This window comes from Pleuronectes platessa, chromosome 9, assembly GCF_947347685.1.
Source record: "Pleuronectes platessa chromosome 9, fPlePla1.1, whole genome shotgun sequence".
NCBI classification, from domain to species: Eukaryota; Metazoa; Chordata; class Actinopteri; order Pleuronectiformes; family Pleuronectidae; genus Pleuronectes; species Pleuronectes platessa.
Genome location: NC_070634.1, coordinates 21,869,643 through 21,892,892, shown reverse-complemented (window position 1 = coordinate 21,892,892; position 23,250 = coordinate 21,869,643). Strand labels below are relative to the sequence as shown.

Here is a 23,250-nt window from a genome sequence, read left to right as displayed (position 1 = left end):
TGCACTTGTCTCCTCACTTTCCTGACAGTTTTTTGTCATTTTAAAAGGGTGACTCTAATAATGCTCTTTTTTACACATATTAATATCATCTTATGAATGAATACTTAATTGATATCTACAATTTAAAATGTCTTAAAGTATGGAAACCGAAGATGCCACCAGAATAATGGCGCATTTTAAAGGAATTCAACGTGTGCATACGCAAATAATCACTTTATTACCTTGTATAGTCAGTTGTTTATAGTAATTCAATATTTTAAAATGTTATATGTTTAAAATTATTACTAATGTATTGTAATGAACTACTGACATTATAATAGTTGGGGTAAATTAAATATAGAAAATCTCTTCAGAAGAACTGCATCCAGTCAGTTGTAGTAGAAGGATTTATAATCTTTTAATACATCAGAAAACTCAGAAAACTAGAAAGTGATATCTCAGTCAGATTGTGAGCCTCTTGCAGAACACCATGAGATGTGATCTAAAGCAAGGCAGTGATTGGACCCTGAGTTAAAAATATTTTTTAGCCAAAACTTTGCCCAGCGTCAAGAATAAAGAGTCCTGCTCATACTCTATAGATGCAGTTATGGGCACTTATACTTTCAAGGGACATTTGGGGCCCCGGTTGAAAGGGACCCGAGGGACCCTCCATTGAACCCACCCCCCCTCAACTACCAGGAAGTGCTGCACGACAACATCATTCTAATCTTCAGACAATTATTTTATGAGAGACTTGATGAGAATTATCGTCAAGGTGCATATTGTGCATGTACGTAAATATAAGTAAAGTTTAAGGGCAAACCTCCACCAGCATCCCAGGTGCATCATTCACACACTTTCCAGTTTCAACCAAACATCTAAAATTAAAAAGCTTTTGGCAGAAAGTTAGTTTCCGACCTTTGTAGCTTCATGTTCAAAGCCGATCATAGAATCCAAGGGAGTTCTCACGAAACTCAGGCAGTCTCAAGCAAATGCCTGCTTTGCATATCGTGTTGTGACAGACCTGCTCTGTCTATAAATATATTTTTATCTACAGGTCTGAATGGTGCAAGTCGACAACACATGATTTTGCACAGAAACGAACAACAGATCAATTATCTTAATCACAAGATTAATGCGATTAACACAATCATTTCCAAGAAAGCGTCAACTCCTGCACAACTCTGCAAAAAGGGCTCGAAGGTTTGTTGTTTTATCCCAACCCAGATTCCCTCAGCGCACACACACTCACCTATGCACACAATAGATCACTTTGTGCAGCTTTCGCTTTTCAGCACATCAGATCTAAACCTGTAGACACTTGTCAGGCTCGAGGAGATCTGCATGCTGTCAGCCAACATGGCATGAGCTCCTGCTTCACAGATAAGTGGTGGTGGAGAGGACCAGATAAGGAATTTCTCACTATGCCACTCCCTCTTTGCATTGAAGTTACATGCGGTAATTAAAGGAAAGAATTTATCAGTCCAAATGCCCTGAGGAAGAATAAGTGTCCTTGCGTAATATGATAGTATAGCAACAGTTGGGAAAACAATGTACTGTTTCTGTTGGGATTTTGATGCACTCTGTGAGGATTTTAAGATTACTAACACAACATAGTATATGAATGGAAATGGGGATATGGCTTCGTGCAGGCGGTGACATTCTGCACGTTTCATAACCTTTCCATGAGTTGATATACGCCTTGCCGGGAAGAGATGTATCTGCAATGAGGATAAAAGGACTGTTACTGTATATGAGGTGTGAAGATTAGCGCCCGGTCCAAGAGTGTCCGGGAATCCTTGCCTCAGCAGTAAAGGCCGGCCGTGCAAACGGGGTACCCATTCCAAAACAAACACGCTGGAAGGAATGTCGACGTGACTGCCGGCACAAAGTGGTGAGTCAGACCACGAAGGCATCATCCCATCCAAACACAGACAATGAGAAGCTGCATTTTCCCATCCATTCACACATTTCTCCCAGCTGATACAGAGAGCACATTTACTCTCGCCCCCTCTCACTGGTCTTAAACACACAGTCCCACACAGACACACAAAGATACACAAGCAAGGACGCTACATTAATTAAGCCAGGTTCATCTGCTGTCGTCTCAATAGAACCCGATGAACGGTTCCTCATCCATCTCATAGTCTTTGACCATGACTTCAAAGACCAGCCATGGGATTCCCTGTCGGGGGGACTTGCTCTGTGACGGCATGAAAATGACATAACTGTGTGAGCATATGATTTGTTTTCCTCACTCTCATTTGCCCGAGGGTGAGTATTAGGGGCATGCTCGGGTCCGGATCTATGAGATTGAGCAGGGGGAACACATCTTGCTTTGTGTGGGTGTAATGAGCATGAGCAGGCCGCGAGCCCTCAAAAGATTAGGAGACTCCAGTGAGTGTTTTCCCTCTGACCGCTTCTGGACCTCACTGGAACCAGACCCGGCATGGAGGCCGTGATCCAAAACCAGAATTACGTGACGCCTTGCAGATGGCAGGACCCGGGGTCAAGCGGGAGTTGGCGCCAGCCGCCTCCGCACGTGAACTGGCACTGGCCCACAGGAAGCCACTTGTCGCTTACATGCGCAGGTTTAAATGACACAATCAACAACGTGGATTACCGGAGACTGCAGAGGTTCTCAGATACTTCGGCACATCAGTGGGAGAACATCACGATTCTGGGAACTATGTGTTGAAGTGGTTACAATAAAAACAGTGTGAGAACAGTGTGAGGGGCGATGAAGCTGCAGAGAACAATCACCCCAGACTGCAACTCCTCTCAGCTTTAATGCATTGGTTCATTCTCACTTGTGTCTTTCAGCCTTTTCAGCTGGCAGGCGGCTGTTTTCATTGAAAAAAGACCTACTGTGCAAAAAAAATCAGAGAGACACATTTAGTGACAACCTATAGAACACGGTGGACCATGTCAGAGACAAATCCTTCCTTCAGGGGTTGGTGGAAACGAAGAAATTAGCTAATAGCAGGAACCCAATAAGAATGACCCTCCAATGATGCACCAGGAAAGTGGGAAATAGAGCTGTGAAAGAGAGGGAGAGGTGGAAATAGATAAAGAAATGGAGGGAGAAGAGAGAAGACATCCTGCCATAGTGAGGACATGTAGACAGAGACACCAGTATTTCCGTTACACTGACGGGTACACTGCCATAAGATGTCAGAAAATGTGACAAAAAACACCCGTCACTTCTTGCCCGAGGGGAAATCTTCAAAGCACTAGTTGTACTGTCCCGTAAAAAAACCTGATCAAAAACCTGATCATCATCATCAGGTAAGATTTAAATAAGTCACCGTCAATGAGGTAATTCCTTAGAAACGATGGCTTCGGTTTTGATACACTCACAGTTTCTGTTTTTCTTCAATCATATGATGGTTTGGGTGATAGTACCTTTGAGGGACAGCCTGGGGCAAAGGAGATGCCAGTCAGGTGAGATTCCTGTTGAAACGGACATTGACAACGAGTTCTCTCTCCGGTAACTGATTGAGCGATTGGGATTTGAGGGGTTTTTCTGCAGCTAAATGCTTAACCTGTGTTCCTGGTTACTGGATTCCTGTAATGGGCAGGGGAGCTGACCCAGAGAGTCAGTAGTAAACTGTTTATGTGCAAGTGAGAGGATTCTGCCACTTGAAGGGAGGAAGGTAAAATCTAGAGATGAGGACAAATCCAAACGCAGTGAAACACAAGAGAAGGAAATAACATTATTGTCCATCTTTATCTTTTCACGTGCTCTGAACCATTTGCTTTTCATTGGGCGCAAATAACATACCAGGCAACATCAGGTGAAAGTTTCTGGTTAATGGGAAACCAGGATAATCGTTTCTTCCACTGTTGACCGACAAGCTCATTGATTTATTTATATATTTATTAACTTCTCATCTCTAAACATTTATTCAGGAAGTTCCACCTTGGTCCACGTTTCGTGCTGAGAAGGAAAAACAGAGGAAAGGAAGGAAAGTAAATAAAGTAAATAATGAAAAGATAGAAAGAAGGACTAAAGAAAACAAACACTGAAGAACAGGTGCTTAACAATGAAGAAGGAAAGTACCAACTTTTTGTTTGACTCGAGCCGGGGTCTGACCCTCATTGTCTCAGCCACGAGGAATACTTGGCATTTGGTTTATTCCTTTTTCGACCAAGCCGCATGTTTGGGCTGACGTGTATTTCACAGGAGACAGAAACTACCTACAGTAGCTCTCACCAGAGCCTTTTAAGGTCACAAAGGGGGTAAGAGACCTGCTGCAAAAACCACATCACGTGACACGATGACAAAACAACAAAACATGAACACAAAAACAGCTGTTAGCCTTCCAGAGATCACGCGAACCTGCCGTCATATCACGTCGTTGGCACATACTCACCCGTGGCACCCACTTACTCATCTATCAGACATACACAGTGTTATACATTATACATAACCACTTAAGGGCCTAAAGGAGCAGACACAGAGGATGACATCACACACCAGAGATGTAGGAGACGATCTCTGTTTATAAAACTCGTCTCTCAGACCTTAACTCGACTTGATAAGACTTGATCTCAGGAACCTGAAACACTGGAAGTTTGAGTCGTGTCTCGATGTCCTCATGCTGTAAATATTAAAGCTGTCACCTTACACTTCCGAAAAGAGTTTGTCAGTTTAAGGACGTCCTCCAAGCACACCTCTCCAGCATGAGACTGATCAGTGTGTAACTGCTGGATACCGATGATCCAACATTGATATCTTCATTAGTCAGAATGGAGGCGAGAACAGAGCCAGGGTTTGATTTTCTTTTTAAAAAGATGCACATCACCCACTTCACAATGTGCGTAGAAAACAACAGTGATATACTTCAACACTGACTTCAGACGTTTTTGTTGTTCAAAGTCGCTTCCGTCTGCCTCAGGATAGGAGCCACACCTCAAACACGCCCATGGGCGCTCGTGTACCTGCATTTGCTATTGAATCAACATGGGAACTATCTATGTAAACTATGTATAATAATACATTTCATCTGAAAACTGACGCGTAGGATTTCTTTAAAATATAAGTTTTGTGTATCTCTCTCTCTCTCTCTCTCTCTCTCTCACACACACACACACACACACACACACACACACACACACACACACACACACACACACAGACTCACAGACAGACTCACAGACGAACACGGGTGAGTGCAGCTATCCTTAGGACTTTACATTGACTTCCATTCATTAGACAGCCGAACCCAAACCTTACATTTAACCTAAACCTAACAATTAACATCTTACCCCTCTCTACTAAACTACACACACACACATACACATACACATACACAGACACACACACACACGCACACACACACGCACACACACACACTGATAGCAGACATATGAAACCACTCAACTGACACACAAGAGGAAACAAGGAAGTCGATCAGAACAATTATTCCTGGACGTGAATAAATATTGTTCCCTCTTCTAAAGTGCAATGTTCATTTTGCAGAAGTTCATAGGAATCTAAAAAAAAAACGATATCATCTTTTTGCACATTCCTGAAAAATCCCTGCACTCCTCCACACGGGGGACTATTACCTGTGTTACACATGGACTGGTATCGGTTTCCAGTTGACTTCAGTTCAGTCAGTTATTTGATCTGGTGTCTCAACTGTTTTCCCAGGTTAGTAATAGGGTGTTTCGAGTTGAGATACCTTTCAGGTATGTCATTTGCATTTGCTCACCCCTTTTAGCTTTCCACATAACGTGGGAAACATTCCACTGATAACCAACAATTATCTCATGAGTAAGTGTAAACTATTTGATAAGAATAAAATGAGCAATGGCATTATCTTTAGATTAGATTATAAAACAGTGACAACTGCCTTGATTCACGTTTGTGACAAATTTGTTTTTCTTTTAATCCCTCACTGGTCAACTAAATGAAATGACCTGTTTGTGTTAGTTGGAAAGCTCAATGAATTAAACTCCACAGGGTGCAGAGTTTGGCAGGACAGACGCAGGAAACCCAGAGACCTGGACTGGAAGCACATTCAGAAAAGCCTAGCGATGATTAATTGGAGCCCGGAATCAGCACGTAGGTTAGATGACAGCTGAGTGTGTGTCTGTGGATGTGTGTGTGTGTGTGTGTGTGTGGCAATTTTACTGTCCAAGCTCTGAAGAAAAAAGCAAATTGTGATGCTGTTGAAGAAAAATTACATTAATGTGTTTCTGGGGTATCCATCCATCCATCCATCCATTATCTATAGCGCTTATCCTCTGGGGGTCACCTGGGGATCTGGAGCCAATCCCAGCTGACCGGCGACAGGCGGCAGAGCTGTTGATTTCTTGGTATCCTCTATAGTTTGGTTTGTCTCCTTTTCTTTTCTATTATTTATTCAAGTTTATTTCCTTATGACAAGTGGTTAAAAAAAAGGCTAAGAACTCGCTGCTGGAAACTGTCTGAGAAACTATGTTGACAGAAGAGGGATATGCTATAAAAACTAAAACTATAAAGTAGACTAACTTTTCCTCAATTTTATGCAAATGTTGAAAACGTATCGCAGGGTGTTTGTGAATAAATAATGACAAACCTCTTTGATATTGTTCCTGGACATGTGATAACTCTTTGTCCTGTCAGTCACAGAGACTTTACCCCTGACCTTTCCCATGAAAAAAATCTACAAATGTTTCCATGATGTGTAATATTTGAACCGTGTTGTCACAACACAGGTGAAAGGTAACTCACCAGATGCCATCAGCGTAAAGATATGTTTCTGGTGTTGCCCCAGAATTGAGGTGATGAAGGATGTGCCCACATGGTCCTACAAACGTTTGAGTGTGGTTCACACTCACATGCGGGCAGGTTAACAGAAAGCCAGCATGTAAGTATCTCTGTAGATTATAGAAAGATAATGGCCCAACAAATACCTCACTACATCATACACGTGGCAGATCGCTGTTGTGTTTAGTAAATTAATCATTTTAACACAAGTGGTGCAGTTTTAGAGGGACTGTAACTTCAGTTTAAAAACCCACGGGGCACCAGTGAGTATTTACAGCAGCTATATAAGGGCTTGACTCAAATAAACTACACTGCAACAACAGTGGGTCTTTGGGGCTTATATCAGACATTCGCAGATGATTACCTACACATGCAATGTATAGTATTGTAAATATATACGTTGGATCAATGAATTGTTTCTTTGTGTCTTTTTATGTTGTTTTTTATTTTTGAAAATATGAAGTATATAAAATGGTGCTTGTCTGTCTCATAGAAATTATATAAATATGCAACCTAATAAATGCCACAGTGTATTCTTTTCTTTCTTTTTGTAAATTAAAGAATGAAGAGCAGCTTTTATGAATGCCAACAAGGCAGCTGGGTTAGATGGTGGCCAGGGTTTGCGACCTCAGTCCTATCTATGGTTAGGTTTAGGCAACAAAAGATCCTGGTTTTGTTTAAATGTAAACATGTTGGGGCTTAACATCTTTTGTATTTCACCGCAATCTTTCCCGAACCTTAACCGAGTGCTGTGAGGGCCCTAAACATGACCACATACCCAAGTTTCAAATGGCGAGATCAGTATAAACAGATGTATCACTTGCCAAATGTGTCAATTAACAACATATTTCCATTGCAAAAATAAAACTAATATTCCAGTCACAATTTCTGAGACAGGTTTGAATATTTCCCGTCAATCTGTTTTACTGCTGTGTGTGTGGCCATGCACACGAAATAACAAAAAGCACAGTCTCATTTACAACTGACAGAACGTGTGTAAACCTCTCTTACGTTTTTTTCGGATTTGTGTCATGTTTGAATAATGTTATTTAAGTTATGTGGGACTGCACTGGAGGAATTCCTATCCTCTGAGTGAAAGAGATGATGCTTGAGAAACCATATAGAACCCCTCATGGGTTGTTTGCATATTTGCAGTGGATGAATCATCGCACTGGATCTGAGGAGGGAGAAGGCCGGTAATGGAGGGACAAATGGAAGGGGAGTGGTCTGCAGTGAAGCCTAAGAATAATTCCTTTGAGAAAGAAGAATTGGTTTCTGTGAGTGATATGTGTGTTCCGAGCTACTTCCGAAAACAGTTTGTCAGTTTGATGACGTCCTCCAAGCACACCTCTCCAGCATGAGTCTGAGGCGGCTGTGTGTAACTGCTGGATACCGATGATCTCACATGGATATCTTCATTAGTCAGTGCAGAGGCGAGAACAGAGCCAGGGTTTGATGTCTTTGAGGTGGGGTTCATTCTTTTCCTCTCAGAATTTTCAAAATAGATGCACAACACCATTTTCACAATGTACGTAGAAAACCACCTAGATATACTTCACCACTGACTTCAGACGTTTTTGTGCAGCAAATCTGGAAAAATAATATCAATATTGAAAAAAAAAGGTTTAATAGTATAAACTAAGCTGAAAGTAACTTCCTGAAAAAAAAAAGGAAAGCTCAGGCAGATCAATGTGTTTTTACAGATGTTAAGTGTGAACCCTGAAGCCTACAGGTCCGTCAGATTTTCTCCGATTCATTAAACAAGATCAAAAGAAACCAGTATTGATGTTTGAACTGGTGCTGGGGCTCAGAGACTTCTTTCCAGAGTGCCGTGCAGTGACGTGTGGTCCGCTGTCACAGCTTGCAGGGGATCTGTGAAAACCACAGGATTGACAGAAGGGCCCGTCGGTGAACCCGCGGCTGGTTTGAACCGGTCCATTAGATTCACTGAGTCATGCAAAAAGTATAGGAAGCTGGTCGCTATAGTAACCTCTGTCATTTGTAATTACTTTAATTACTGTATTTCCAAAACAAAGGTCTATTTTGTATTCGTTTGTTGCAAATCTATTTATCTATCGTAAATCTTTTTCGGTTTGTGTCAGGTACTTCCTCTGTTTCTGTTTCGCTTCATGGTGTATGTCAAAGATGCTCACGTGTATATTAACATATCTTATTTTATCTTACTTACCTTGTATTAGCTTAGTGTAGCTTGTGTTTTACCTATATTTCCATTTAGCTTGTTATTAGATGTGCAATATGCTCATATGTATATTTATGTATCTTGATCTTATCTTATCTCAACTTAGCTTCCTATCTTAGTTTACCTTATCTTAATTTAGCTTATTCTATACCTTAGCGTAACTTGTGTTTCCCCCTCTATTTCAGTTTTGCTTCATACTGTAAGCGTGTGTATGTTTATGGGTTCTATCCTATCTCATAATAGCTTAGCTTAGCTTAACATAGCTTATTTTGTAACTATTTCATGTTTTGCTTCATGTTGTATGTGCAAGGCACTCGTGGCTGAATGTATTTGTCTTTATCTGATGTTATCTTACCTTATGTTAACTTGTATTAGCTTAGCCTGCCTTAGCATATCTTAGCATAGGTAACCTCTATTTCTGTTATGGTTTCATATTGTATATAAAGAAAGTCATGTGTATATTTCTGTGTCTTATCTTATTATAGCTTAACTTGACAGTCCATTTAAAATGCATATCAAATGGCCTGTGTTATATATACCAAATGTAACTATGTGTCATAAAAAGCTGCTTTCACAAACAGGGATAATTTTTGAAGTGGCCAAAAGCTTTGTTACAACACAAACCTCAAATTCCTGATTAATTACGCGACTACTTTAATAAACAGATTCGCTCAGGTGAGATTATGATGTCATGGTTTCACTCATTTCATTAATCACCCAATAATTCCACAGAGACGATGAGAAAGATGAATAAATCTGCTCATCATCCCCCTCTCATAGACTTCAGTGGCTCTCGCTCTGTGCGCCTGCAGCTCCCCCCAGTGGCAGGTCAGATAACGTATTGATTACTGTGGTATATATCTTTCAAGTGTGCATCACTTTTTCCCTGAGATCTCAAAACAGTGACGGGTGTGTGGGTGTGTGTGTGTGGGGGGGGGGGGGGGGGGGGGGGGGGGGGGTCCTCATAGCGACAGTGGCTGGTTAGAGGGGTTGGTGGGAGTGACTGGTGCCTTGTCATTCCCTCCCTCCTCTTACGCAGAAAACATGCTGGACCAGTTCTGTTATTGCACAATACACACACAGACACACACAGACACACACAGACACACACGCAAGCATCCAGAGTGAATCACAGCACTTTGTGGCTTTATGTGACCTCATATTTCGTTGCAATTAACTTCATATCTTCCAGTGTATTCTGAATTTCTCTTATTTGTCAATGAGAGATTATGGTGGTGATGAATCTGTAGATGATGGAGAGGAAAGTTACTGAGCTTTCGAGCTGCACTTCTCAGTAAAACATGTGGTTCTGATTTACATTGATGTAACATTGACTCTGTTAGAGTGGAGTCTCTGTACGTGCCTGTCAGCACTCAAACTCCAGCCATTACATTTCATCCAAAGCGACTTCCAATTTGTGCATTCAGCAGCGATGAAGGGCTATTCAGGGTTCAGCTGTCACTTTGGCATGAAGATGGGGAAGACTGGGAATCTAACCGCCAATCTTTTGTTTGGCAGACAGTGCTCTCCCCCTCAGCCATGTCAGAGCAACAATACATATCTGGTTTCATGATAGTCGTTGTGATGCTTGTCAGTGGTGACAAGCAAAAATTCTGTGTGTTGAATGCGGGTTCACAGACCCTGACAGGCATGCTGCTGAACGGAACCACCCTGAAGGACAAGTTGTCCTATTTGTAGTGCAAATCTGTAATCGCAGTTTACTCAGTGATTTGGTGAAAAGCAGAAAATCCCTACATTTGAGTTGCTGGAACTATTAATTTGGTTTGCAGAATTACTCGTAAAAAAATTATGTTAGTTTGACCGGTTAAAAAGTTGTCTACTAAACATAATAAATTAAATTATTCATTGCTGGCTGGTTTATTTATTTGGGGGGGTTTTAAACAACAAAGCTGTATTGCCCGTACTCTCCCGGAACCAAATTAACAGATTAAAAAGGAAAACCATGACTCAGACAGTTGATGCAATGAGACAGAGCCAGTTGATGCAGAGGCAACGGGCCCCTGCCAGAATAGAATATCTCCATCGCTGAACTGGAAGAGAAACCCTCTGAGTCACAGAAATGTGTTGGCAGTGGGCCTCCGATAAAGCAAGGCTGGACTTTCAGGCAGTCTCTCATAACAGTGTAACAGTCTACAGCTGTCATAATAGGAGGAAAACTCTCAGTTCTCTCAGCCACTACGAGGGTGAAGAAATATTAGAAGGAAACTCACATGAACAGAGGAAAATTACAGAACGGGAGCTGCTTTCCTTTGCACCCACATGGATTTCTTTACACATCTTGCCACACAGCCAACAAGTGCCACATGAGATTTACATTCCACGTGTGATTGTTTATCACCTGTGTAATTAATATGCGGGCCTCCAAAAAGAAAAGTGCATGCTTCACACACCTCAACTTGAAGCTATGGAAAGCAGTAAATATTTGTAATTGTTGGCTTCCAGAAAGGAGGTAACTCTATACTTAAAGTTCCACATACATGTACGTCATGGAGCACGCAGTTCATATGAGAAAACTCATATTGTCCGTCTAAATACTTACAGGAGAGACAGAGGATGACGTATACATACACATACACTTACATTCATCTGTGGGAGACTTGCTTCAACGATAGCCTTTACGTTTCTAACCCTAACCCTTAAACCAGACCCTGACCAGTTAAAAATCAGCTGAAGTTGATCGGTCCCCGTGTCTTTTTTGAGATTATGGTCCCTCTGTGTGCTCACCCTCACCCGGCGTGGAGGGGACATGGTCGAGATGTAAATCCATATTTATAAACCCAAACACATACTGGTGTTGGGGCTCTTTCTTTCATATGACATCCTCTTCACCTTTGTCTTACTGCTGCATGTGTTCCAGGTCTCGATGAACAATGCTGTGAACCGATATGGTTGTTTTTTTAAACTCTGACAACTAGCTTATTTTATCCAGGATCAAACGGGAACATTTCTGGGATGTCCAGACCGTTTTTTTGTTACTGGAAAACCGACTTTGTGTGAAAGAAAATAAAGATGCGGTTCTGCAGCTCCACTGTGTCTTCTTCGTTGTTTCTCCTGGCAACACACTGGACCCACAACCCTGACCCACAAAGAGCTAAAACGTTTCCAAGGGGTTTGCCAACTGTACAGGTGATTCATCTGGGGCTAGGGCACAAGCGTGTACCACAACCAACCCTGAACATGAAAACATGGTTCACCTCAGCATCCATCCTCACCAGCACCACTTAGACTGCTCCACGTGTACAAATTTAAATAAGCTTCTTCCCCCAATGCAGCACAGTTACTTAAGTCACAGTCTATGTCAGAACCCGGATCATGAAGGTGGAAGGCTGACCTCTAGTGTTTAAAAACAGACGTCAGAGGGCCGACCTGGTGTCTCCCTGTCAGCCGGCCAAGAGAGGTGATCCAATGATCCAACCACAAGTACACAACCCCGTGTACCCAAACACACTATGACCCTCTCCCGTGCAAGTGTTCACCTATTTCCTTTTTCTGCTCGTGTTTCCCTCTTGGAGAGATTGTCATTTGTTGATGTGGGCCTGCACATATGTGGCTTTTGACCTATAGCAAGCCAAGAACACATCAGTTTGTTGTGTGGACATGTGTTCATGTGAGTCCAGTCATTGTCCTCCAGGATCACCAGTCTCTCTACCAGGGAACTTAGATGATTTATTGTTGTCTTTCTCTATGTGTGATTGTCTGTGTGAATACTTGTCCATGTGTTTATACTGCACCAGTGACCGGTTAACATTTCTTTTCATATATGTACAATATATAGAGTCATTTAACTGATCTGCCTATATTGGCTTTGCTTCTTTTGTTACAAATAGATCAACAGTGAGATGTATGGCACAGCTAATACTGGACCCTAAGCCGAAGTTGACGGATATTTTTAGAACAGAAGTTTCTAAATAAACTGCTGAATTCCATTTTAGGTAATCTGAGGGATTGGGAGTAACGAAACCTCACCTGATAAATTGGATGCAAGCCCTGTGCCTGAATAAAAAAGTCTGCTAATCCCGTAAGCCAATAAAGGCAGGACGCAGGACAGAAGTCGAGACACTTGCTTGTGGGGAACACTTGCTCTTCCCCTTGGCACTGCAGTGATTGCGCACACGGGAACAGCTTACTTAAGAGCAGCTTACAATGAGGTGCAGGTGAAGAATGAAGAGTGACTGTGGTGTTTCTCTTCACACTGTGGATTAAGGAAAGATCCCAACTGACATTTTTTGTTTCTGAAAACATTTAGTTCAAAGGTGAAGTGGAGTATACAACTATGTTACCATTGTGTGCATCCCTCTGGTTGTTGACAAATAGAGCACATGACACCATCGAGGCCTAAAAGAACCATTATAAAACCACATTTAAATTCACTAGATCTGGATTTTTATCAGGATATGAACCAAATTACAAATACTCACAAATAGTGAGTCTTCTAAACATCCCCAATTTGTTTCATCAAGATCCACAAATTATTCTGTGAGGAAGATAATAATGACAATTTTGAAAATCTCGTAATGTTAAAGAAGGTTTTATTTAAATCCCTGGATATTCAAATTTATAAAAATTGTATTGGTTCTTTCCTAAATCCCACTACATCCTTCCAGCAAATTGCATATCAATCCATTAGGTACAACATTACGATACTGCTTAAATTTCATTGAATACATCAGAAATAATACTTTGATACTGTGATAAAGGCATTTAAAAAACTTTCCTTGAGAATATTTTGATTTGATTTTGCTAATATCAGTAAGCGTTTGATTGCAGGACTAATACTTGTAATTGAGTGTCTGTACATGCTTAAACATTGTCCTAAAACCTCTCAGAACAACAGGCATCTTGTTATAGACAATTAAATATAAGTTTCAAGTCAACCTTATGTCTTATTTCTTCCATAACCTGATTATTTTAGTTTCTAGTACAACAAACATGGTAAAACATGATTTAATTGTGAATTGTCTGCATTTGCTGAAAAGCATAATTTTTGACCCACAAAAACATTCGTACATCTTTACAAGTATAATAAATGTCTCAACCTAATTTATTCTTCACGAGGAAAATCATAGTTTAAGAGGAGAGAGGAGGTCACGGTACGAAGATAATCAAGAGTCACATGATAAAGCATCATTTTTCACCCGCAGCTACTGTGGTGGTTTGTGCTTTAACAGGCTCATCAGTCATGTGGTCATTGTTGTGCTTGGAAAAACTTTGAAATTCTAACAAAAGCGTTTTATTTAGAACTTCGGGTCCGTATGCTCTGCTTTTGAATATACAAGGCTCTTATTGAGAAGCCAATCAATTGATGTTTTACATTTCTGGTAAAAGAAAAACATCTTTTCCCGGCTTTGAGAAAAAGAGGTGTTCTGTCCTTGCTTTCCCTCTCTCTTCCCTCCATCTCTCACTCTCTCTCTCTCTTTCTCCCTGTCTTTATCTTCCTCTCTCTCTCGTCAATGGGTGTAGCTCGGCCTTTATCGAGAGTGGAGGCTTCTAATTCCTGAGGTGAAATCCTCTTAGGATCTGTGCTCTATTTCTGTTTGGTCTATAGGGTCCTTTTTGAAATCTCCATTAGACACAAGCTCATTGGCTGGAACAGACACACGCATGCACACTAAAACACACACCATCCAGCAACAGATAGCCCAGTGTCGACCAGAGCAAGGTTAGCTACTCACACGAAGGGACGACTTCACTGGGACTGCGGGAGGTAAGAGGAACTTTATTCATTTCACTCATTCTCAAACACATTCTCGTAAAGTCATTTCATAATTGTGAACAAATGTTTTATAGAAAAATAAGACGTTTAGTTTTGGATTGATGTAACAGACGATAAGTTGGTCTATGTAACTTTTTTTTACATATATTCAAACCTGATTCTGGGGGCCATTTTGATTTCCCATGTGTATCATTTAACATTTACACTGTGTATTAACATAAAGGATCGAATTAAAGGGTTTTGCAGGTTCGGTTTCTTTCTTGTTTTTAAAGCAACGGCTCCTGCGAAGAAAACTCGAACAAGGAATTCTTTCTGTCTGTGCTGAATTTAGTCATGGGTCTGTGTCTAACTGAAAGTCAGCTGTTCACTCACGGGCATAGGAAATAACAGAGACATTTGTCCTTCATTGGCTCGTAGTATAAGACTGAGCACAGTACTTGTGGATTTGGGGGTTGTGGAGGTCACACAGATCATCAGACCAGATCAGCATCGTGACTGCACGCAAGAGGGAAGACGACACTAATTCAAACAGGGCAATTTAATCCAATGAGATACTGGCTGGGCGTACGTCACACTAGCTGCTGGGCCAGTGACCGGAGACACTGAAAAAAATAAAATAAACACACATTCACCCTTTACACTAGTTTTTCCATGTATTTTTTACACTGTACACATTAAATATATTATTTTAATCAAACCACACATATTCATATTATTATTCACTGTCTTACGTTTGATTTGGCTTTAAAATTTACCAGTAAACAGTAACTGAGGGTTCACAGCAAACTTAAACAGATCTCTTGCAGTGCACTAATCCTCTTAGACTGCATTAATTTAATTAAATATCATGGGACTCACTTGGTGTCCAGCAGCTAAGTCACAGTGCAAAGACCAGAATCTGAATCTACGCCATTGTCTGCCGGAGAACAACAAAGCTTGTAGGACCTCGATGGCGTTATTGTTACTTAATTTAGAAACTCCTTATGCAAATCATGTCCAATTCCTTTAACTCATTCTGACCTTTGTCTTACAGGTAGCTAACCAGAAAACATGAGTGACAGGATGAGTGAATCGGATGCGAACGTGACCCACACAGGTGAGAAGAGGCTGTTGTTTTTAAATATCTCACAGCAACACAACCTGGGTTCTGTCGTCTGTGCTTGTTGGTCAAATCTGTTTATCGGTTATTCAGGAGGGATTTGTACCTTAAGTCAAAATGTGTTTTTGAAAAGATGTGTTTACGAGGACAAAAGGGCTGTTCACGGAGCAAACCGCTCTGAACAGATATCTGAAGAACCTAAACTGAGCCGAGTACAGACCTGATCTGTCTGACTGATGCTTTAATCTTCTTTCTCTGACGCAACACTGGTGCAGTTAGTGAACTTCTTAGAAGGTTGAGATTACGCTTTAATCCCCTAAACAGGTCGCTGAGTTTGAAGTCACATATACCTCAGACCAGTTGGTTTCTTAAGAGTAAAGTTTGAGAACATGCCTTAAACTACAACCGACATGTCTCCATTTAGTCTTTACTGACTTACTTAATCATTTGAGATATCAAATAACAATAAAACCAATAAAAATAACCGTATATCGAGCTTTTACAGATTTGACAAATTGCTAATTAAGTTTTGAATATTAGAAGAAAAAGAGGAGTAAAATTATGAGGAACTTATGCAAGTAAAAACAGATGAAAGTTGTATTCTTTTAAATGCCTTTCAATGAATAAGTGCAATTTGCTTTTTATCTTTTTTCTATAGGTCCAAAAGGAGTCATCAATGACTGGAGGAGGTTTAAGCTGGAGAGTATGGACCAGGACAACTTGCCACCTGCAAAGAAGGAACTGCTCAGACAGATGTCATCTGCTCACACGGCAAGCGACGACCCCAGATCAAATGCACGCAAGGTAGAGCCCACACAAAGATAGACTTTTACTCTGAAGGGGAACAAATACTTGATTCTGATCTGAGGACCGTGTGTTTTGTGATACTGATCTGCAAGAAAGAAGTCTGCTGATGAGCTTCTCCACCAACATGTGTAGTGACAAATATTGTAGTTTCATCCCCATAGAGGATGGTGACAATTGGTCTAATTCTATTTTGATGTTTCCAGATGAGCGTCCAAGAGTACGAGCTGCTTAAGGAGGAGGACGAAGGCTGTCTCAAGAAATACAGACGGAGGTGCATGCAGGAGATGCATGATAAGCTCAGCTTTGGGCCCAAGTTTGAAGGTGTGCACGACCTGGACAGTGGCGAGGCCTTCCTAGAGGTCATCGAGAAGGAGCATCACACTACGGTGGTGGTTGTCCACATCTACAAGGCCGGGGTCAAAGGTTGTGAGGAGCTCAACAGCTGCCTCGACTGCCTGGCCACCGAGTACCCCACTGTGAAGTTCTGCAGGATCGATGCTGTTTCGTCCGGTGCTGGCGAGCGGTTCTCAGACGAGGTTTTGCCTACCCTGCTGGTTTACAAGGCGGGAGAACTACTGGGGAACTTCCTGGCCTGCATGCAGCACCTAAGCGAGGAGTTCTTCGCCACCGATGTGGAGGCTTTCCTCAACAGCTATGGCCTGTTGCCAGAGAAAGAGATGCCTGGTGCGGAAGAGGAAGAGGAAAACGATGTCGAATAAACATCGGGTTTTGGCTGCAGAGGAGGAGGAAAGGAAACTGTCTGGGATAGAGAGCTGTGACAGACAGGTTATTATCTCTACTAGTTCAATAGACTTTATATAAAAATGGACGACACTGCTCCAAATGTGCAAGATGGCAGAATTCATATTTGGGATATTTTGGTTTCTTGGAGAAGTGGAGACACATCGTCCATCTTCATACACAGTCTATGGCTCACTGGTGTTTTAGGGCTTTCCAGTAAAGGAGACATTTTCCATCCAGTTTATGATGGTGCTCTCAAATCAGGGTGAGGATAAGGTGAGGAGATACAGAATTTATTTCTAAAAGAAACACAGTATATCAGAAATCCCCCTCATCAGCACCAAAACAGAAACCAAACCAGCTGTAACTATAACAGAGATGTTTTATTTTGTTATGTTAGGAAACGTTGCCTGCTGTATGTACCTGTAAAAAGTGTTTCATGGACTTTTTTTGTAGCGTTTGATTTGAAGTATTTACAAATGCAGAATTCGTACAAAGTGACAATGTCCTCGTGTGATAGAATATCTAAACATATGTATACTTAAGGTTATTTGCCAAAGTTTTAAGAAGTCAGTAAAAGAGGTTAATAGAACAGGGACTCGTAGGAGTGATGAGGCTGAAACATCTGGAAACAATTTGATGTAAACACATCTTCCAGCTGTTCGGTCCAACATAACCAACTCCAGCTTCCTCAGCCAATGTGGAAAAAAAACACTATTGAGCCTCTGCTATTTAAACATCATCAGAGAGAAGAGTTCAATAGACAGAAATGAAAACACGGGTTTTCTTAGTGTGATGTGACTCAGCAACAATTCCTTTAATGCTGCACAATGGTCAATATGGTTGTTTTAAGGGTTACTATTTAACACTGTGTACTGGAATATGATGAATCATAGCCTAATATACATGTTGTCCACGATAGAAAAATAATAAAATTGTACAAAATAGACAAGTGTTGCATTGTATTAATTTACTCGAAGATCTGCTGATGGAACAAGATGGCCAAGAAAGAACCCATTACATTGTGTAGATCCAGATCACAGGGCGGATCTATAGGATCATTTTATTTCTTCAATTAACATCCTGAGTTGGGGCCTTTTTTTCTAATTCATGGATCTGGATTTTTTTTAAATCAGGCATGTTGAGGGGACTAATATTTATGATAAGAATACATATCTGGATCTAGTGTATTTAGATGTAGTTTCATAAGGGAGCTGTTGGGCCTTGGTATACACTCTACACTCTATAAAACTACAATGGCACTTTTTTTTTTTAGACAAGATGTAACGTGCTAATCTGTTTGAGATCCCTTTAACCACACTTTTGTCTATGGGCCTAAACAGGTGTAATAGCACTCAGTCTATAATTTTGACTAAAAGGAAGTAACTTCTACCACCTAATTACCCTCATCACCCCTTTGACCCCAGTGAGCTGCAGGCTTGCCTGAACCACAACTAAATTAAGACTTGTAGCCCTAATCCATAATTTGATATGTCATGAATTTAATTGTGTAGAAACGGCCAAACACATTACCACACAAACACAACCACTACTATGGGAATTACTACCAGCCTACAAGCAGCGATAAAGGTGCAGGTAGGTGGTTTTTCTTTTTGCCTCTCGAGTCACATAACATTGCAATAAAGCTAATTTAGTTTATAGACACTTTTAATGTCGTCGCTTAATCTGTGATCCCCACGTGGAGTGTGGAAAAATGGACCTCCTCCTCAGTCAACACCACCGTGTCACCATCTATATCTTCAGAGGGTCTCAGATGACAGAGGCCCCACCCTCTACGTTTCACCAGCACCACCAGCATCCGGGTCCAGATGTAAGGATCCATACACAAACACCCAAACTGCAAACATTCCCACATGCAGGGCTTCATACCATCGCAGAGGACTTCCCTCCTCTCTGCTGCTGGAGCAGGCTGTCACACGTTGAATAACCTCAACTGTTCATCTTGTGGAATAGACCTCACCTCCCCGTGACCCCAGTTGGCTGCAGGCCTTTTCCAAAACCACAACATAAAAGGTTCAGATTTTAAAGTGAAGACTTGCGGCACTGATCCAGAATTCATGAATCAAATTAATTTCTGTAGAAACGGCCCAAAACAGATTACCACACAAACACAACCACCGCTACAGGGAACAGAGGCTCATAATTGTCTCTTACTAATTCTTATGTTATGTTGTGTGTGAACTCTGTCATATTCCTTTTCCAATTTAAAAAATAAATAATTAATTAATCTCTTGAAAGTTCAGACAGTAACTGTTGAAGGATTTGCTCTTTGTTTTTATTTTGTTGTCAACTGAAGAACAGTCCCTACAGGTAGCAGCGCCTTCTCTGTTAGAATACTCATAATTTATAACCTTTGCATGTAATGTAATGAATATAATGAAGATGCATAGTCCACATACACTCCTGATCAAAATCTTAAGACCAGTTAAAAAATTGCATGAATTTGCATTTTGCACTGTTGCACAGGTCTTAAACTTTTGATCAGCTGATGAACAGCCTACTTCAGTTAAATTGTTGTTTTCAATAAATTGCCTGCTCACAACTTTTGGGCTCTTGTTCCCATTTCTTCTTTTTGCATTTTGAAACTCTACTTAGAACCTTCCTAAGATTTTACAGTGCAAAATGCAAATTCATGCAATTTTTTAACTGGTCTTAAGATTTTGATCAGGAGTGTATCTATTGTTTGATGAAGCCAGTTCTCCTAAGTGTTTCAGAAAGGCTCAGTTTTATGGACTTTAAAAGTGTTTTGTCGGAGGAGTGCAAACACCATGTGAACGTTACTGTGGATGTAAATAGAAATGTTTTGTAACTGTTACACTTTTCTAGATCCATGTCAAACAGGGTTATAATCATCTTGACTGTTCGACTGGATAATATTGGATCACACACACCATGCCAGCTTTATACCTTTTCAAATGCAACTCTGAACATGTCTTAAGGTGATTACTTAATGGTTTCAGATAAATAAGCCCCAATAATTTCTGACATATTGCCTGCAAAGGAGGCTCTTGACTTCTAATTAATCCAGAGTCAAAAGCGGGTGAGCAGTGATACTCTAACATATTTCTCTGAGGATATACATGTGTTTGTGTTTCCACAGTACCGCGTCTGGCAGGGTTTGCATAGCCTCTAGCAGGCAACACCTCGTTTTCACACGGTAGCGTGTCTAAGGTTTATCAAAACATTTTTCTGAGACCTCCCACAAGAGCCTTCTGAGCGGCGAGAAGTTTTCACGAGGTGCCCAAACACGACCCGTGAGCCCAGCACAATGTGAGAAAGTGACAGCCAGCGTTTTCACCCCTCACACACACTGCATGCGTGCCACCGCTGGCACACAAAGTTCACGCCGACGAAAGAAGCCTCCACATAGGAAAATGCCTCTGAGCTGCAGCCACCCATCATGTATATAAGGTATACGTGGCATTATTCCAATATTATTCCAGCAGAGACCGTGAGGGTTCAGCAGGTTCAGCTGAGGCCACTGAGAAGATTCACAGACCATATGACTCACCTGTAAACTCAGAGTTAATAATAATAAACAGCTTATAGTTGTTTTTAATGTGTATTTTCAACAATATTCTGCAGAGCCCATTTACTAAATTGTCGGGTTAACTTTTTGGAGTAAGATACTAAGCAGCTTTTGATCAGTTTCTAATTTTGGGGGGTGTTGCAAAGTTGCCTCAGAAAACGCAGTGACCTTGCTTCTTGGAACCGGCCCCAGCTCTTGATCTGACTCATCCCTCCCCTCAAACAAATGTTTACCTCCTTGTTTACCCCTCGTGACGGCCACCTGATCCCACCCCCGCTTCTGACGTTTGGATTCCGCTCTCCTCGTTTACACTGCCCCGCTAATTGGAGTGCTTTTGTACTTATGGTGTTTGGACTCTTGGAAAGTTCGGCTGCCATGCTCTAGTTCACCCACACAAAACAACAACAACTGAGGTGATGTCATGCCATGGCAGCGGGGACCTGGTTTGAGGCACTTTGGCCCTTCTGACCAAATATGGACAGCGGACGTAAGGGGCAGTGGGTGCACTGTCTGGCTGTCATCATAAATCAAGGTTTATTTTAGTCCCTTTGTGTGGATATTTGTGACACAAGGTCCTCGTGACTCACTGTTTTCGTTGATTTAGTGATGATGTAAATGTTATTGTTTGAAGTATTTACTCCTGATGAGATTCAACTTGCACGCACGTTGACAAAACATACTACTACTGAATGGAAACACTGGAGATGAGGCAACCACTATGAACACAGAGTACCAATGAGTTATTGCAAAAATAATAGATGACATAATTATGTTAATGAGGAGGTAAGAAAAGAAAAGGATGAGTGATATGAGGATGTTAGCATGGAGATAAGCTGCAGATTAAAATACACATGCGCCCCCACATAACACAAGCCACCCATGGGTTGGTCTTACTGGTGTTTCTCACACTGGGCTGACTTCGGAAGGCCTTTGATGAATGGGTGATGCCAAGTGGAAGCAGGGGTGTGTGAATGGATAAAAGTACCTGAATCATTGCAACTTCAAAGCTCTTTTGAATTCCTTTCAAAGACAGAGAGAGAGACAAATCGCTGTTGTATTTGTTCAGTGTTATGGAGGGCTTAGAATAGGAAATCATTTGTTAAGACGAGCCACACCTCATCTCGAAACACTTCAAATTGCAGGGTCCGTGCTCCCGGGTTTCACTCCCATGACAAGTGCTGACAACAACGAACACGGCTGACTCATTAAGAAGTTTGTACGGCGAGGTTGCTGTAGGTTACTGTACATCTTGGTATCCAGGCGTGACAGATGAATGTGAAAAAATATCTGCCGCCTGAGGGGCGCCTCATGCCTTACCTTGTGTACGTGCCATCAGTCTTTTGTGTCCCAGCATCGCCTTGGTTATTAATCAATAAACCTCTGAAGTGCTTTTTAAAACTGGTCCAGACAGGGTGTGAATACCTTCCAGGCATATGTCACAGAGGTCAGAGTTAATAAATAACTGAGCTTGATACTGTTCAAAACAATACAAGCTAATTAAAAACTTAATCCTGAATCCTGAAGTTGCAGTACATTTAAAAGGAAACACGTTGTAACATTTCACACAGTCTGATGCTACAAGCCATAAAGTAAAATGCGTATATATACATATATATATATATGCATATATATATATATATTTATAATCAAAAATGCATTTTTAACAGGATGATCAATTATGTTGAACATATAATCATTGTATTTACTCTAGAACAAAAAAAACTCAAATTGGAATCACTAGCGTAAATATTAGTTATTTTTTATAAAACGGTTCTTCCTAAATCTCATTACAAAGCTTCCTCCATTTTAAACCAGTATGAATTTCTGGTAGAGAATACTGAGGGCAATTTTTTATATATTTAATTTTAGCCTGAGATACATTTTAGGAGATTTTGCGATACAAAATATATGCGTGATTGTAAAACTAATGTGAATTCGTCGTTATGTTGTTAAACCCTCAAAAATTCACAGCACTATTATAGAGAACAGGACATTAATGAGTGTGTTACTGTATACGATGCAGTCAGAGCGCCCCCTGCTGGACAAATGTGAAAACACCGTTTCTAACTTTGCTAATAATTCCTTGTTGTCAGTTTGCTTTGATTTGATTAATTTGATCTCTTTGACTGTTGCAAAGATGAGAGATTTATACGAACTGAAGAACAAACAAGAGAGTGTCAGATCTAAACAGATCTATTAGTCCGTATGTTGTGACAGTCACAGCGCCACCTGCTGCCAAAAAGGAAATAAGCCTCGTTTTACAAGTTTAAATAAGTTTACCATTGACACGTGATCTTATCTTCAGCCCTCAATAATAAACAACGTCCTTTTGAATCTTATTTTTTTTGGTTCCAAACCCTGAAGTCCACGTGACAAGCTA

At 41.0% G+C, this 23,250-nt stretch overlaps 1 protein-coding gene across 1 annotated transcript; it reads left to right on the top strand.

The window, feature by feature from the left end:
* The first annotated feature begins 14,535 nt into the window (after positions 1-14,535).
* Positions 14,536-17,536, top strand: pdcb (phosducin b). The gene is made up of 4 exons (XM_053430484.1): positions 14,536-14,664; positions 15,707-15,769; positions 16,431-16,576; positions 16,783-17,536. Exons 2-4 carry the CDS (start codon positions 15,724-15,726, stop codon positions 17,296-17,298), a joined length of 708 nt encoding a protein of 235 aa, XP_053286459.1. The 5' UTR covers positions 14,536-14,664; positions 15,707-15,723; the 3' UTR covers positions 17,299-17,536.
* Positions 17,537-23,250: the final 5,714 nt, after the last annotated feature.